Source organism: Merops nubicus, unplaced genomic scaffold (assembly GCF_000691845.1).
Source record: "Merops nubicus isolate BGI_N331 unplaced genomic scaffold, ASM69184v1 scaffold5877, whole genome shotgun sequence".
NCBI lineage: Eukaryota > Metazoa > Chordata > Aves > Coraciiformes > Meropidae > Merops > Merops nubicus.
The window spans coordinates 10,978-25,078 of record NW_008620869.1 but is presented as its reverse complement, the minus strand read 5'-3'; the positions used below and the strand labels follow the sequence as shown (position 1 = coordinate 25,078).

Below are 14,101 nucleotides of genomic sequence, written 5' to 3'. Positions count from 1 at the left end.
TGAACTGGCTGCAACCCCTACTCTACATCACCCCGAGCCCCTGAGGGGAGGAGGTGGAGAAATTGGGAGTGAAGCTGAGCCCAGGAGGGGTGGGATGAAGGTGTTAGAAGTTTTAGTTTTTACTTCCCATTTTCCTATTATGAATTTGATTGGTAATAATATTAAACTAATTTCCCCAATTTCCCTAATTTCGAGTCTGTTTTGCTTATGGTAACTGGTGAGTGATCTCTCCCTGTTCTTATCCTGACCCACAAACCTTCTGCTGTATTTTCTCACTGTTGTCCAGCTGAGGAAGGGGAGTGATAGAGCAGCTTTGGTGGGCATCTTGTGTCCAGCCAGGGTCAACCCACCACATCAGTCCTGATATTCCACCTTACAAAACACACGCCGAGTAGTCTTTACTCATGAATTATAGTGACTGTTATTACAATCAGTGCTGAGTACTTAGCAAACCTATTTAAGAAAGTCTCCACATTACTTAAAAGGCATAACATCTCTGTTTTAATCAATCAAGAAACTAATAATCTCTGCTTTTCTGAGTATTAAAACCTACTCACATTATATTACACATATATGCACTTGCATAAAAGAAATTTTCATGTGAATAAGGCAGAATCTCTCTTACTTTGCACTGAACTGTGAGTCATGAACACTTCCAACAGTCCACATTCACCTGTTTTATCTGTTTTTTCACAAAAGAACTCATTTCAACTCGGAACTTAAGCAGATGCTTAATACCCTGCCAGGTTGTTCCAATACTGCCAGAAAAACAACAATTTTTTCTGTGTCATGTTTGAGTTTGATAATATTCATATTCTAAAAAATTATAACAAACTTTTAAATGTTTCACAATAAATGTAACTATATTTTTAGGTATTACTCAACGGGAATATTCTATAAGCTCCAGAGGTGTCAATCAAACACTGGTATTAAGTTCTACCTTTTAATGATTTCAATCTACTGAACACAGAGTACTAAAGGTTGACAGCATGCCCTCTTTCCAGTTGAGCATGAATAGGTGAACACAGAAGCTTCTAAGGCTGTCTTTTAATTCTCTAACATCAGCTCTGTACTTTATGCCTTAAATTATGACAGCAAAACTGCTTTAAACAATAAGATTAGGATTCTCCAGCATCAGCCACAAATGTCAGCTTGTCCCTGGGATGAAGGAAGCATGTGCAGTCAGCTGGGAGCAGGGATGAAACAATCTAAGAACCGGAAAAAGTGTAGGGGCAGAGATGTGTAAGTGCCTGCTGATTTTAGCCAATGTAACAGTCCCCATAGGACCAGTCCAGCTGGCTTCAAAAATGGAACAGCTGGAACTCCCTGCCTTGTACAGAGATCCAGTTCAGCTTTCTGCTGCTTCTCAAGTCAAGTGAGATATGTATCTGACACACTGTTACATCTACTTTCTCTATGTATAAGCATGGAAATGTCCACTCCAAAAAATGACTTAAAAAAAAGCATCGGACCTTCCAACCACTTCCCAAATCACCCCACAGAGTGTGACAAAATCAAAGAAAAGGAGAGGAAACCGATGTGTGATGTAAGATACAAGACATAGTCACGGAGAGTACCATTGGGATGTAAATGGACACATTAAAAGCTCTATCCTGTTCTATTACTCTAATGATTTTTTTCAATTCTTTTAACAAACCTAATCTTTACTACAGTTCAAACGGAAGGGTCACCACATGCTATACCAAGCAATGCTGAGGGTTTTCTAAAGAATCATCATCATAAAAATATACACATGAAGCATTTAAACAACTAGAGCATCTTGAAAGATATTCACTGAGAAATGCAAGTACCTGTTGTCTCCAAAGGCAGGATCCTTGGGTTTAGCATCACTATCATAAACAAAACGCTCTTGGGAGATCACTATGACATTGTCTGTAGTTTCATTTCCCAAGACAGTGATAACAGGATAACCCATCTGTAGTGTCCATTGATCCATGACTTCTTGGATATTTACAGATTTTCCAACCCTTCTTAAAGCCTTCAAGGAACAAGAAAAGTTTAAATACGTTGAAGCAATACCATCAGCCAATTTAAAAAAATCTTTTTTTTTTTTTCCCCCCAGAGACCATAATTAATTTTAGAGGTTTAGATAACCATCACACATTCACACCTTGCACACACATACTACATAATTTAACCAACAATCTCTGTATATCTTAGCAATAAACTTTGAGAGATCTCGCCAGAGAGGAGTGTGACAGAGATTCATGTTTCCCACATCATTCAGGCGCTTTAGCTGTAACAGAAGAAACCACTTGCTTTACAGGGTTTTAACAAAAGCCACAGAACTACTGAGTGGCTGTTTCCAAAAGATATTCTTGACCAGCTAAGATTAAAAAAGACTCAGTGTTCATTCATCTAGGGTACCTACAACAAGGAATATTCAAAGGGTCTGATTTCTAAAAGTACAGAGCTTCTCTGTTCTTAAAATCAAACCACTAGTGATTTGAAAATACTGTCCCTCATGTCCAAAGTGAGGCCATGTATATGAAGATATCTTGAGCTCCTTCACAAAATGCACCTGAAGGACTAAAGTGTTCATTATCAATATTTGACACCGTATGTCAACAGAAATGCTGTTTTAAAAGGGGATTTTCATCTGAAACAAAAAGAGATGCTATGGCATCATGGGAGATGAGACTGGGTATAAGGAGAATAACAAGCATCCTCTGTTCTTCAGCAATGGAAATGCCCCCAGCTGCCAAGCAATCCTAGATCATAGACTGAGCAACCTCTGTAGAATACAAGCAGAACCCAGCAAGAAGTCTTCAGAACTGGAGCTGCAATTGCAATGCATTAAGGAACAAAGCAGCTGGCAACAAACATACTTACAGGTGAGCAAAACAGAATTATTAGCCTTAACAATAGATTTGAGCATACAGTGTAGCTGTAGTAGCTACAGACCAGAATACAGTCTCAGTTTTGTTCTGTTAGTTGTGGGTTCTTTCGTTCTTTCAAGATTACATTCATCCTTTTGACCTCTCATCACCTAGAATTGTCCTAAAGGCTTTAACAGAGGAAGACACCAGGTGACAAGCAAGAAAGACTTTTGCAGTGGTATTCACCTTCAGATTAAGATATACATTTAAGAGCCTATGTTATACATTTCAACTCTCATTAACAGTCCGTACAGACATAGGACTCAGATCAGCTGCCCACACATAGGTGGCTAATGTCATTTGACCTTGACCTGCCACTCTAGAAGAGTACAGATTTCCCCACAGACCTTGAGTGAAATCGATTAGACCCACCTGAACGTCTTGAGCACCCCATTGCACCTAATCAGGCACTCCATGCCTATATCCGAACAACTATCTCAAGTCCCTAGAGAACAGCCACTGGTTAGGGCTCATTTTAAAATAACCATGTAGTGGCTAATCAACTGAATTGCTCTCTATGCTCTGCTGACCATATTGACTAGATTTCTGGGATTCCACTTGTTTCTATTTACCACGTGTAAAATTAGATGTCCTAAAATATTCAACAGATCCTTGCAGATCTGTTGGACCTACGGCAGACAATACTTATTTCATGTGGCAGCTGGAAGACAGGTGGGATAAAAGAAGATAAACATTGCTAGATGTCTATGAACAGGCAACTGAATCCAGCCCTCACTGACAACAACTGGAGCTTGGATACCTAGTTCCTATGTATATACCAGCTTGTCTAGATAAATGCAGGTGTCTTGACTTCCAGGTGAATCCCACCCTTGCTGTCAACAGTTGCCAACTACATTACCATTTTTACACATGGCTTGAGGTGGTACTTGTGCTCAAACTCTTTGACTGTACTCTACATTGGCTTACACATCAGTCTTCACCCTGGAGTGCCCAGACTAGCTCTGAAGGGGAGAAATTCAGGCATGCTTGGCTCACTTTACAAAAATTAAATTCTGCCCTTGAAGATCCTTGGACCACGCTCTAGAAACTCAAGTTGAGCTTAGGCATAGCAACCAAAGGAAGCATGGACATAACAACTGTAAGTCTCTACAGCATGCCAAATGTTAAGGTAAATCTGTTTACACCAAACTTTAAAGCTTTAATAGCTTTGTCCTTCACAAAAGTTATAACTCCATACAACATCACAGACACACCTGATCTAAATGCCAAAGCCCAGCACTTTCATGTCCCTTCCAGCTTCTGGGCCTCAGCACCCTGTCCCTAAAGTCAGTCATAGCAGATTCCATGAAGTATCTTTTACTGCACATCAGTGACATAGCACAAGCAAGGAAATATATTCTAACATAACAAAGAATAGAAATGCTGCAAAACCCATATTTTAGTGTTGCCACTAGGTTAACTCAAATGGAATTTCTTTGCATCAATTTTCATATTTGCTCTGGGGTCTGAAGATTTCAATATGCACTACTCACTCCTAACCTCACCAAGAAAAATACCACAGTAAATTCCTGCTTCTCCCTCAGTGCAATAGATTAAAGCATTTTACCTTTGACAATGTGTTCCAGAGATCATTTCTGGCTGCATTGCCATACTTGTGAATGGTTAAATAGTCCTACGGAAATAAAATAAAAATACAAATCAGTATTAATATATAAAAGCCAAATAATTAGTGCTGTAAATCACTGCTATTAGAATTTAAATCACATGAATGTTTGCATTTGTCAGAAATCTAGAAATATACAATATGTTCATCCTAAGGGAGTAAACAGTTTCTTACGCTAGTTTACAATGCAAAAAAATTGTTACTAAAAATTTAATTTACAGCATTCAATACTCTTCCTTCTTCTGTGTAAGTCATTCTGTGAGCTAAATATTTTGAAACATTTAGAATACGTGTCTAATCTCAGAAGGGGTTCCTAGGTAATTCTTAGCAATGAAAGGAGAAGCTGCTGAAACCCAGTTCCAGTTGCTATTTTAGGAGGTCATTCTGTATCTAGTGTCAAAATCTGCTCACTCGGATGACAGCTAGATTTGTTACAAAAGATTTAACTGAGCAATAGCCTACATGAACTACAAACTCTTATCTAGGGAGATCCTGGTGCTTCACTATCAGAATATATCATGCTGGCAGCAGTGGTTGTAACAGGTTATCACAGAGGCTCTCAACAACAGGGAGTGGTGCAAGAGAGGTGACAGGAACCCAACTCCATGTTTGTGCACAGGTACCTACACGTGTGTTTTCACAACATATGTGACTCAGAGTCTGAGGAGATTATAAACTGAATGCTTTCACTTACTCAGCCACAGTTTCAACAACTGAGGGTACATTCTTCTCCCACAGCAACCAGAAAGATAATTCCTGTTAAGTCCCTATCATATTAAATTAACTTCCTGAATTAATAGTTTAAGCACATGTCCAGGTTGGGTCAGGGCCTTTCATGTACAAAATACTTCCAATTTTTAACATCTGGAGAGACAACGCTGGTAGTTTCCCGGTATGTTATGTCCCTAGACAACAGCTCATTCAGTTACAGAAGCAAAATTCAGCAATGATGATTTGAATAACACATCAGAGGTTGTAAATCAATGGGTTCTCCTGCATTTCAATTCCTACCACCTTTATTTTACACAATGGTAGGAGACAAACCCTAATTTACAGCACAATGATAAAACTGGGGCAAATTTGCTGACTCTGTTATCTGTGCTTTGTGTGAAATGAGATACTTTGGGAATAATTAGTATTTGGAAAGCAAATTTTCTGATACACAAATTGTAGCACCTGTGACAGATTTAGCTTTTGTCAGCCACTCAGTTCAACAAGCAGCAACTCCCATTTAATCACATGCTAGGGAGGCTAAATGGGAACGCTGACTGTAAATGCAGTGCTGAGTCTTAACAATGTCATGAGACTAACTTGGAAAAAAAGACAATATTATATGGGCTGCACCTATAGTACACTCTGCTTCCATTTTGTCTCAAAATACAGAATCATGTACAGCACAGTGAAAGATTCAATGGCTTTCAAAGTTAAAGAAGTTGAATTGCAAATTGAAAAGCTGAAATAGCAATGAACAAAAGTGGGACAAAGTAAATAAATAACAACAAATACACATGTGCATTCCAAGTGGTACTAGAAAATGCTACATGTATTTGGCCTTTTGAGGGTTGCTTTCACAATTGTTACACAGCAAAATAAAATGGATGGAACACTTGAGGATTTACTCCATCCACGCAATAAACCAGTTTACCAATCTACCATTTGACATTAAATTTGACTTTCAATTTGCATTCAAAAAGACTACAAAGAGATTAAATGTTTCCGCCCTTTTGTTTTTTTTTCTCCCAATACACAGATTAGGAGGTTTAGATGTGGCTCATCAGTCAGTTAAAGATTTATTATCCTCCAATCTAACATATTCATCACACAAAGGAAAAAGAAAGGAATCCTAACATTTACAATGAAACAAGAAAATACAATTACAAATATGACATACAAGTATAGTCCTGATACCATACAACTTGATCATCCATTTTTTCATTGCTTCATGAAAGCTGCATCGAGCCATATACTTAGCTTCAAACTAGGAGGGTTACTGAATGCATACGACACAAATAACAGTCCTAAGTAAAAGTGTGCACCAAACTATGCTTCCAGCAGTAAATATACATTGTGACCCAAATTTTTTTGGATTTTGAGTGCACTTGCTACAGACACAAGAACGAAAGGTTATTGAACCAGGTGCCACCAAACCTCCTTATATGTCAGTACCCTCTTTTCAATAATAACCAGTAGCAGCCACCTAGGAAGGGTATAAAAGCAGGACAAGCATATAGTGATACTTCCCCAATATGCTTTCCCATCATCTAATACTTCATGGCACAAGGAATCCTGAGCAGATCAGCATCTTTGTATTTAATACTTATCTTCTGTGAATTTGGTCAGTTGCTTTCTGAATCCATATAAATGTATAGCATTTGCCCCACCTTATAAAAAAAACATTGCCCACTTCAGTGATCTGTTGTGTGAAGATACCTGTTTCAAACACCTACCTGTCTGCTGGTTTCATCTGTTGCTCCCTAGTCCTGGGACTAGAAAACACAGTGCATTACTGTTCCCTACTTCACTCTTCCCAAGTCAGTCATGCTTTTACAGATCTGTAATGCATGTGTCCTCATAGTAGAGCTCGGTTTTATAATGAGAACACCACCAGACCAAACCACTCCCAGCTATGCTGCAAAGTTAAATTTTACTACCACCATCCAGGCTGTTGACTTCAAAGCCAGCTACAGTCACTATTACCCAACCTGAACTTTCATTACCAAATTATCAGTCTCTCTTGAAGTACCTTTCAGACACTGAAAAGAAAAGGCTTATGCATATCAGCATCAAATACACCCCAGGAAGTATTAAAATAGGAGCCAAAGATCTATACATACCCTGCTTGTCTGTTCTAAGGATGGAAAAATAACCAAAGCAAATAGAAGAGAGATGCAAGCCACAGGACAGAAATGGAGAATGGCACTGAAAATACAGCTGTCTGAATCTAAGCTGTGCTCAGCACAGCTCCAAAGGAGGTAAAGTGACTTACAGCCACTTTCTTACAGAAACATATGCCCAGAAACATCTGGCTGCAAGGCTGCTTCCCATCATAAACTCACAAGTCAATCACCTCCAAAAGCTGCTCCATCAAGTGGAGTATGCTGGAGCATGAAGATTTGCTTCAGTCACCTTCCTAACTTTCAGTTATAATCCTACGGTGTGTGTGAGGAGGAAAGATGGCATGAAAACCTCTAAAAACCCAAGACTCATGAGGACTCTTCTACAACTCCCCCTTTCTCCTCCACTGTAATGCCACTTCTAAATGTTTTCTCTGTCATGGGGAAAGTAGAAACAGTTCACAGACCTTAGAGCAGTGTCACTCAACACGAAAACTAATCAAATATACACACAAACATGATAATCTGGTTTTACATTTTCAGCAGGCATCCTCTTGTAATAATCTTCTTAACATCCTGGCACTAAAACACGAAGTTTTTCCTTTACCAAAAAGAAACGGAATATGATTGCTTCACCACTATAAATAAAAGAAAATTTAATCAAAGTGGGTTTTTTGACAAGTGATTTAGTAATTTTTAACCTAAAATGAAATTTTAAAAAATCCAGACTCTGTCATGCCATGAAAACAAAGCCCAGTTACTGCACAACCAAAACTTAAGATGTTGCAAAAAATCCCAACATATTTAGATTACAGTGTTTTGTCAAATAGTAATCTTAATCCTCAAAAAAACCTTTAAAATTTTGATGCTTTTGAAATTATTTTGTTACTTGAATACTGAAGCAGATAGCTTGAACAATAAAAGAAATAGAAGTACAGTGAAAAGTGCTAAAGGATTTTGAAAGATGTTTTTATTAATTCTGTATTGATTAAGTTTGCAGGCCTTTTATTCTAGCAGACTTTTTTTAAGTAAAGGACATTACTGAAAAGGAAAAAGTCTTTTATGCCCTTTAACAATCTTGGTTCTCTCAGTACTGCTAGGGATTGAGCCACTTGGTTTCAAAAAATGAACTACCCCACCATCCAAACATGATAATGCTCACAACTAATAAAAGGTAGAGACTGATAAATGCAAAGAGGTTAAACAAGTGTAAAGGGGGATTAAGTCTCTGAACATATATCTTACTTTCAGGGAGACTTCAGATATATAACCAGGAACTGAAACATCAGTTCTAATATCAAACTTCTTTCTGAGTTTATCTGTATGAAGTTGATTGGTTGGCTGAAGGAACAGCTCTCAATATGTGTGAGTGGTGCTGATATCTGAAACAGACTTGACACTGAAAACACACTTTTCCTCCTAAAGATAACTGGGAAAATCCAATATATAAGATGAGCAAAGAAAAAGTAGTAAAATATTTGAGCATTAAATTCCTGTGGCTACATTCTTCTGAATACCCTCACTTCTATGAGCTCAGGAAACAGTCTTGGCTCTCCACCTCTCTCTTCGTATTTCATTCCTACTCCTGGGTGCACATTCTCCTCCCTTCAGCCTACAAGATGTTCATGTTGAATATTTTTACACATGACTGCTTTATCTCACCAGAGATTTAGAGTTACTAATAAAAACATCTAGTTCAGGTGGAAATCAGGTTCTAAGGCTCCTGTCATCAAATCCAGCATGTTTGTTTTCCCAGAAATGTGTATTCTTAACCTCAAGCCACCAGACACCATCTTACAGATACTGAGTCACCGACTGTAACATGTTAATTTTTTTCCCTTTCCTTCACACTGCTAACGTCAAAGCTCCTATCACATATTATCTTGACACTGCCTAACATTAATATAAAAAAAACACTTGGGCATGGGTCAGAGGGAGGAAGGTACTGCATATGTTTGCAATGCTGAGTGGCACCAAATAGAAAAGCTAAAATAGCCAACTAGGTTTGCAGTATTTTTCAGCTGTACAACCCCTGAGAAAGAGCCTTATGGAAGAGATCACCCTCCTCGATGGGCAGTCAGGCAAGCAGTAGAGTACAAAATAAGGAGTAGGCAAATTCACCTTATTGGTCATTGTAAAAAGCAAATTAGATGCAGGTTAACTCTATTTGTGTCAGAATTAATTTGTACCAGTGAGTCAAGCCACAGAGCTACCTCCAAATTGAAATAATAGTTGTGATCAGACCATTTATCAAAGCAGTACTGCAAAGCCAGCTAATAAAAACCTTGGAAGCAGATCTTTCCAGGTCAAGTAAACCAAATAACTTCTTCACCTTCTACATCAGTTTTACTAAGAGTGCCCAAAACTACTTCCAGGCAGTCTTGTCAGCAACTGCCAGCCCACAGGATACACTTGAATCATGGAATATACTTTAACTTTCATGAGTGAGTTCTACCAGAGGATCGAAAGTATTCATATCTGTCCTATACTTTAATCTACTGTTACATTAAGTTGTGTTCCTCTGAGAAAAAAATGAAGTTAACTCACTAGCCAAGAAGCCAAGAATTAAACTAACTAAAAAAGCATTTCAACCTACAATAACAAAAAAAAACAAAACATCAAAATTATATTGAAGCATAAGAAGTATAAGGCCACATCTGCAGGGTAGATAGTCTCCACCTAGTACTATTATCACTTCTGTTTTATATCACATCTGTTTCATTTACAGACACAGGACCATCAGATGCATTCCTGGTTGCCCCTTGAGCTACAGTTTGGTAACACTTTGGTGGTACAGCCCGACTAAGTACCTTCCATGACCTCTACTTTTCCTTTTTTGTGATGTTAATCTGCAAACTAGACCTCTGAAATGGTCTCTATAGGAAGTAAATCTTTCTGCACCAAAGATACCTTCACCTTTCCCTCCCTGATCCATTTTACCAAAAAGGACTCCAAACTCTTCCACTGATACAAAAGAAGTAGCAATGGGAGGCCTGTATGAATGGGAACAGCTGGAGGCAGCATTGAGGAAAACAGAAGGGTGGTGTCCTAAGCCAGCATTCTGTCCCAGTATGCACCAAGTATTATGAAAGAGACCAGACAGAAACACACTGGTGATTTCAGGAGGCAGCTAAGAGAAAGATTATCAATGTATCACATTTAAGGGAAACAAAGAGATTATTTTGAAATACAGTGCTCTAAAAGTTATGCTCAAAATGCTCTTTTCAAATGTTCAGCTAAAGTTTGATGGTAACATTCCCCCATATGTTTTACAGCTAATTAATTAAACTTCGTTAAACCTTATGTACAGACACTGTCATTCAAGAATGAAGTAGACTAAACTCAGTGACTTCAAGTCACAATAAAAACATTATAATGAACTGAAGTAAATGAAAAAACAGTTAACTTCCATTTTTAAAGTGTCAGTGCAGGGCTACGAAGTTTATCTAATTACAAGTCATAACTTCAGCTACTTTGAATGAACTTTTGTGTGTCCATGTATAAGCACAACTTTCACCTTGTTTATTTGGCATTAAAAATAAAACTCTGCACTAGACTTTTACACCACTTTGAACAATCAAATACAGCTGCTAAGGATAATATTTTTTTCTCCTTATTTCTAATAATTCTACATATATCAGTGGATCCACCTCATGAATCCCTTCCACACAAAAATTTATCGACTAACATATTTTATGTGATTAGTAATTTTATCTATCTCTCCATTTTCTGAAAGTGGTGTCCCTGTAAGTTGTCCAGTCCTGGCGGGTAGGACTGGGATTTTAAAATCTTTTTAATCTTCCCCAAATATCTTTTTTTCTTTTTCTTTAAATAATAACACAAAAGTATTATTTTATCTGTTCCATACACAGTCACACCTTCTCAACTGCTAATTTATCCAACCTGTATCTTTTCCATTATCTGCACTAAGCAAATAAAAATCCTTAAAAGCAAATAACACTTTCAATGTTCTGCAAATTCTACTGTGTTACCACAGGAAAGCACTGTCTAAAATATTCACTAACAGGAACTTATTAGCCAGCTCCTAGATTCAAACACAGAAACAAGGAAAAAGATGATAAAAGCCTGAGAGGTGTGCAACATACTTCAGAAGCATCATTTCAGCTGTGTTGGGCCATCTCTTTGGGCTACTACCTCAGTTAACGTATAAAATCCTAGGGAAGGAAATTGGTGAAATCCCATCAATGTACGCCAGCTGAAATTCCAGCCCTTTATTTTTGAAAGGTATATTTAGATTTTTTCCACACACAACAGTGATACAATGCTCGCAATCAGCAGCAACTGGAAAATATCCACTGTCAACACGTCATAGCTGCAATTAAATCATTATATCCAAATAGCAAGCTATAACTACTAATTAGGAAGAGTGATACTGGAACCATATATGGAAATAAATCTTAATTTTCTCTAGAGCCAATGATGCTGAACAGGCCACATAATTATAGTATTTTACTTTGTCCTTTTTCCTTTATAATTCATAATACTCCCACACGCGCTAACAATAATCAGATCAGCAGAACTTGCATTTCTGGCATTATATGGGTCAGTGGGATTTTTAGCATTGATTTCAGTCAGAGAAGAATTAGGGCAATGTTGAGAGTATCACATCCACGGTGTTGGAAGTGGAACATTCATTTAAAGGATACAGACAGGACCTGTGTCCTATCCCAAACAGTGTGTTATCCAGGCTGAGACACGAAAGAAACTAGTGAGGGAAAGGAAGAGGTATGAGCCATCCCTTAAATCAGTGGGACTGCTTTCTTCACTCTCTCTCCTTCTTGTTGATGAGACCAGTACTGTAACTCAGAAGTAACCCAGTTGGAATCAATATGGCCTTGTAATTTTCATTCCAATATGAGAAAATAATCAAACCTCAAACCACTGTAAGAAATGCAACTTTGCAATTAATAAATCTTCTGCATTGCAACTCGGTGAATCCAACATGAATGGGACATCTAGAACAGATTCAAATCTGTCAATTCTCCAGCTACTTTAAAATACAGCCTGCTCTGCTGGGAATCCTTATTAAAAGATGAGAATTATTACACGGAGAGTTTTATTTCCCTTGTAAAAATTCAGCTTCACCTATTAGCCATTAACAAGAAGAGGAAGGAGGTTCTACTTTGAACACAGCAACAGCAATTGCAGTGTGGTGGCAAAACAGTTTGCATGTGAAGCCTAAAGGGAGCAGCTAGGAGGACTGCAGTTACTGCCTGGCAGAGTCTAATGGTATCTGCTGTGCAGTAAGACGCCTGCTAGTATATTAAGCTTGGCTTGAAAGAAAAATGTATTTGATGTATTATTTGGTAGTGGTGCTAAACTACTGAGCTAAGAACAGATCTTACAGAAATAAAGTACTCTTTGAAATTGAACTGCATATATTTGACTGAATTTGTACATTCATTTTAGTTCTGCCTTGTTTGGTTGTACAATATATTTGAACCTAAAACCAGATATTGCTCAATAACTATATTTTTAATGCACATAAAAAATGATGGAACATCTTCCAGAGATATCTGGATGGCACCTGCTAATTGTGACAGGTTGGTTGTTCACTCTTCTGTGCTAACTTAACTATGCCCAGGGATTGCTAACCAGGCAAAAACTGTCTGCTGTACTGTTCTGTAATACTTTTTTTATACAGAAGCCCCAGAACTGGAAAGGAATTATTGCTACTTACTATGAAAAGGTCACCATGGATCACTCAAGAAAACCTATTTTAAGTATAATTTGCTTGTCATTTTGCCTAGATCATAATGACCTGCAGCATTTGTACAGTAACAACGAATAACAGATAGGAAAACATTAACACTGAAGCTTCAACTTTCCTTGTAAGTTATTTGTTTGCAACAACTGAGCAGATGTTTCTCATCAAAAGATCATCATACAATACAGTCACTAGGGCTACACTTAAGTTTGTAAAATGAATGCCACTTAAAAATATAAGATAAAAATCATGTGGAGGAGGGGGAGAAAGAGGAGGAGAAGAAGGAGAAAGTTTTGATGACAGTCTGTTTTATCCACCTTTTTTTCTGATTGTCCTCCACTAGGCTGAACATAAGTAGAGTTATTTAATTTCTGACATGTATTAAGTGTTAACTACGAGTTCAATCCTGCAATCTTTGTACTGGAAATATCCCCACTGACTTCAAAGGAGCTAAAGGAATTTTTGATTGCATGGAGACAGCAGAATTGCACACAAAACATGTACTTCCAGCACCCTGTACAGTCCATTGTGCTTCCTCATAGCAACAGACACAAGGTTGCCACTGAGCTCCTATGAGAAAACAGTATAGTTTTATTCCAGAAGAAAACATTTTCTTATTTTCTTAAAAATCTGTCAGCCCACCACCCTTGTCTGACAATTCATACCTATCATTCCTCCTCTTAATAATTCCTAGAATAAAAATGAAGGAGAAAACAGTCATAACTAAATTTCACATGCAACAAAGTAAGAGGAGCTCACTGAAAGCACCCCAAGTGAATATGTATGCAGTATCTGTAACACGACTGATTGTCATAAAGGGCAGTCTCGTTCTGAGGAAACAAACTTAACAAGTTAAGTAAATAATGCATATAGTAAGTGTTTTTCTTTTTGTAATAAACTTTAGCAACAGAGCAATAAAGCAATATTTTATCCCAGCTGAAGGACAGCACAACTTCCTCCTAATGAAGGCAACACCAGTTGTAACCTTGAACATGAGTACTGGGGACATCCCTGG

At 37.8% G+C, this 14,101-nt stretch overlaps 1 protein-coding gene across 1 annotated transcript in view; it reads right to left on the bottom strand.

Moving 5' to 3' along the window:
* The window catches only part of LOC103776713 (thyrotropin-releasing hormone-degrading ectoenzyme-like), a gene marked incomplete at its 5' end in the record, with an annotated part of 85,651 nt that overhangs the window by 61,892 nt on the left and 9,658 nt on the right, over nucleotides 1-14,101 (bottom strand). The window contains 2 exons of the mRNA XM_008944235.1: nucleotides 1,812-1,999; nucleotides 4,468-4,533. Of these exons, the coding sequence (XP_008942483.1) occupies nucleotides 1,812-1,999; nucleotides 4,468-4,533 (254 nt within the window). The remainder of the gene's footprint in view (nucleotides 1-1,811; nucleotides 2,000-4,467; nucleotides 4,534-14,101) is intronic.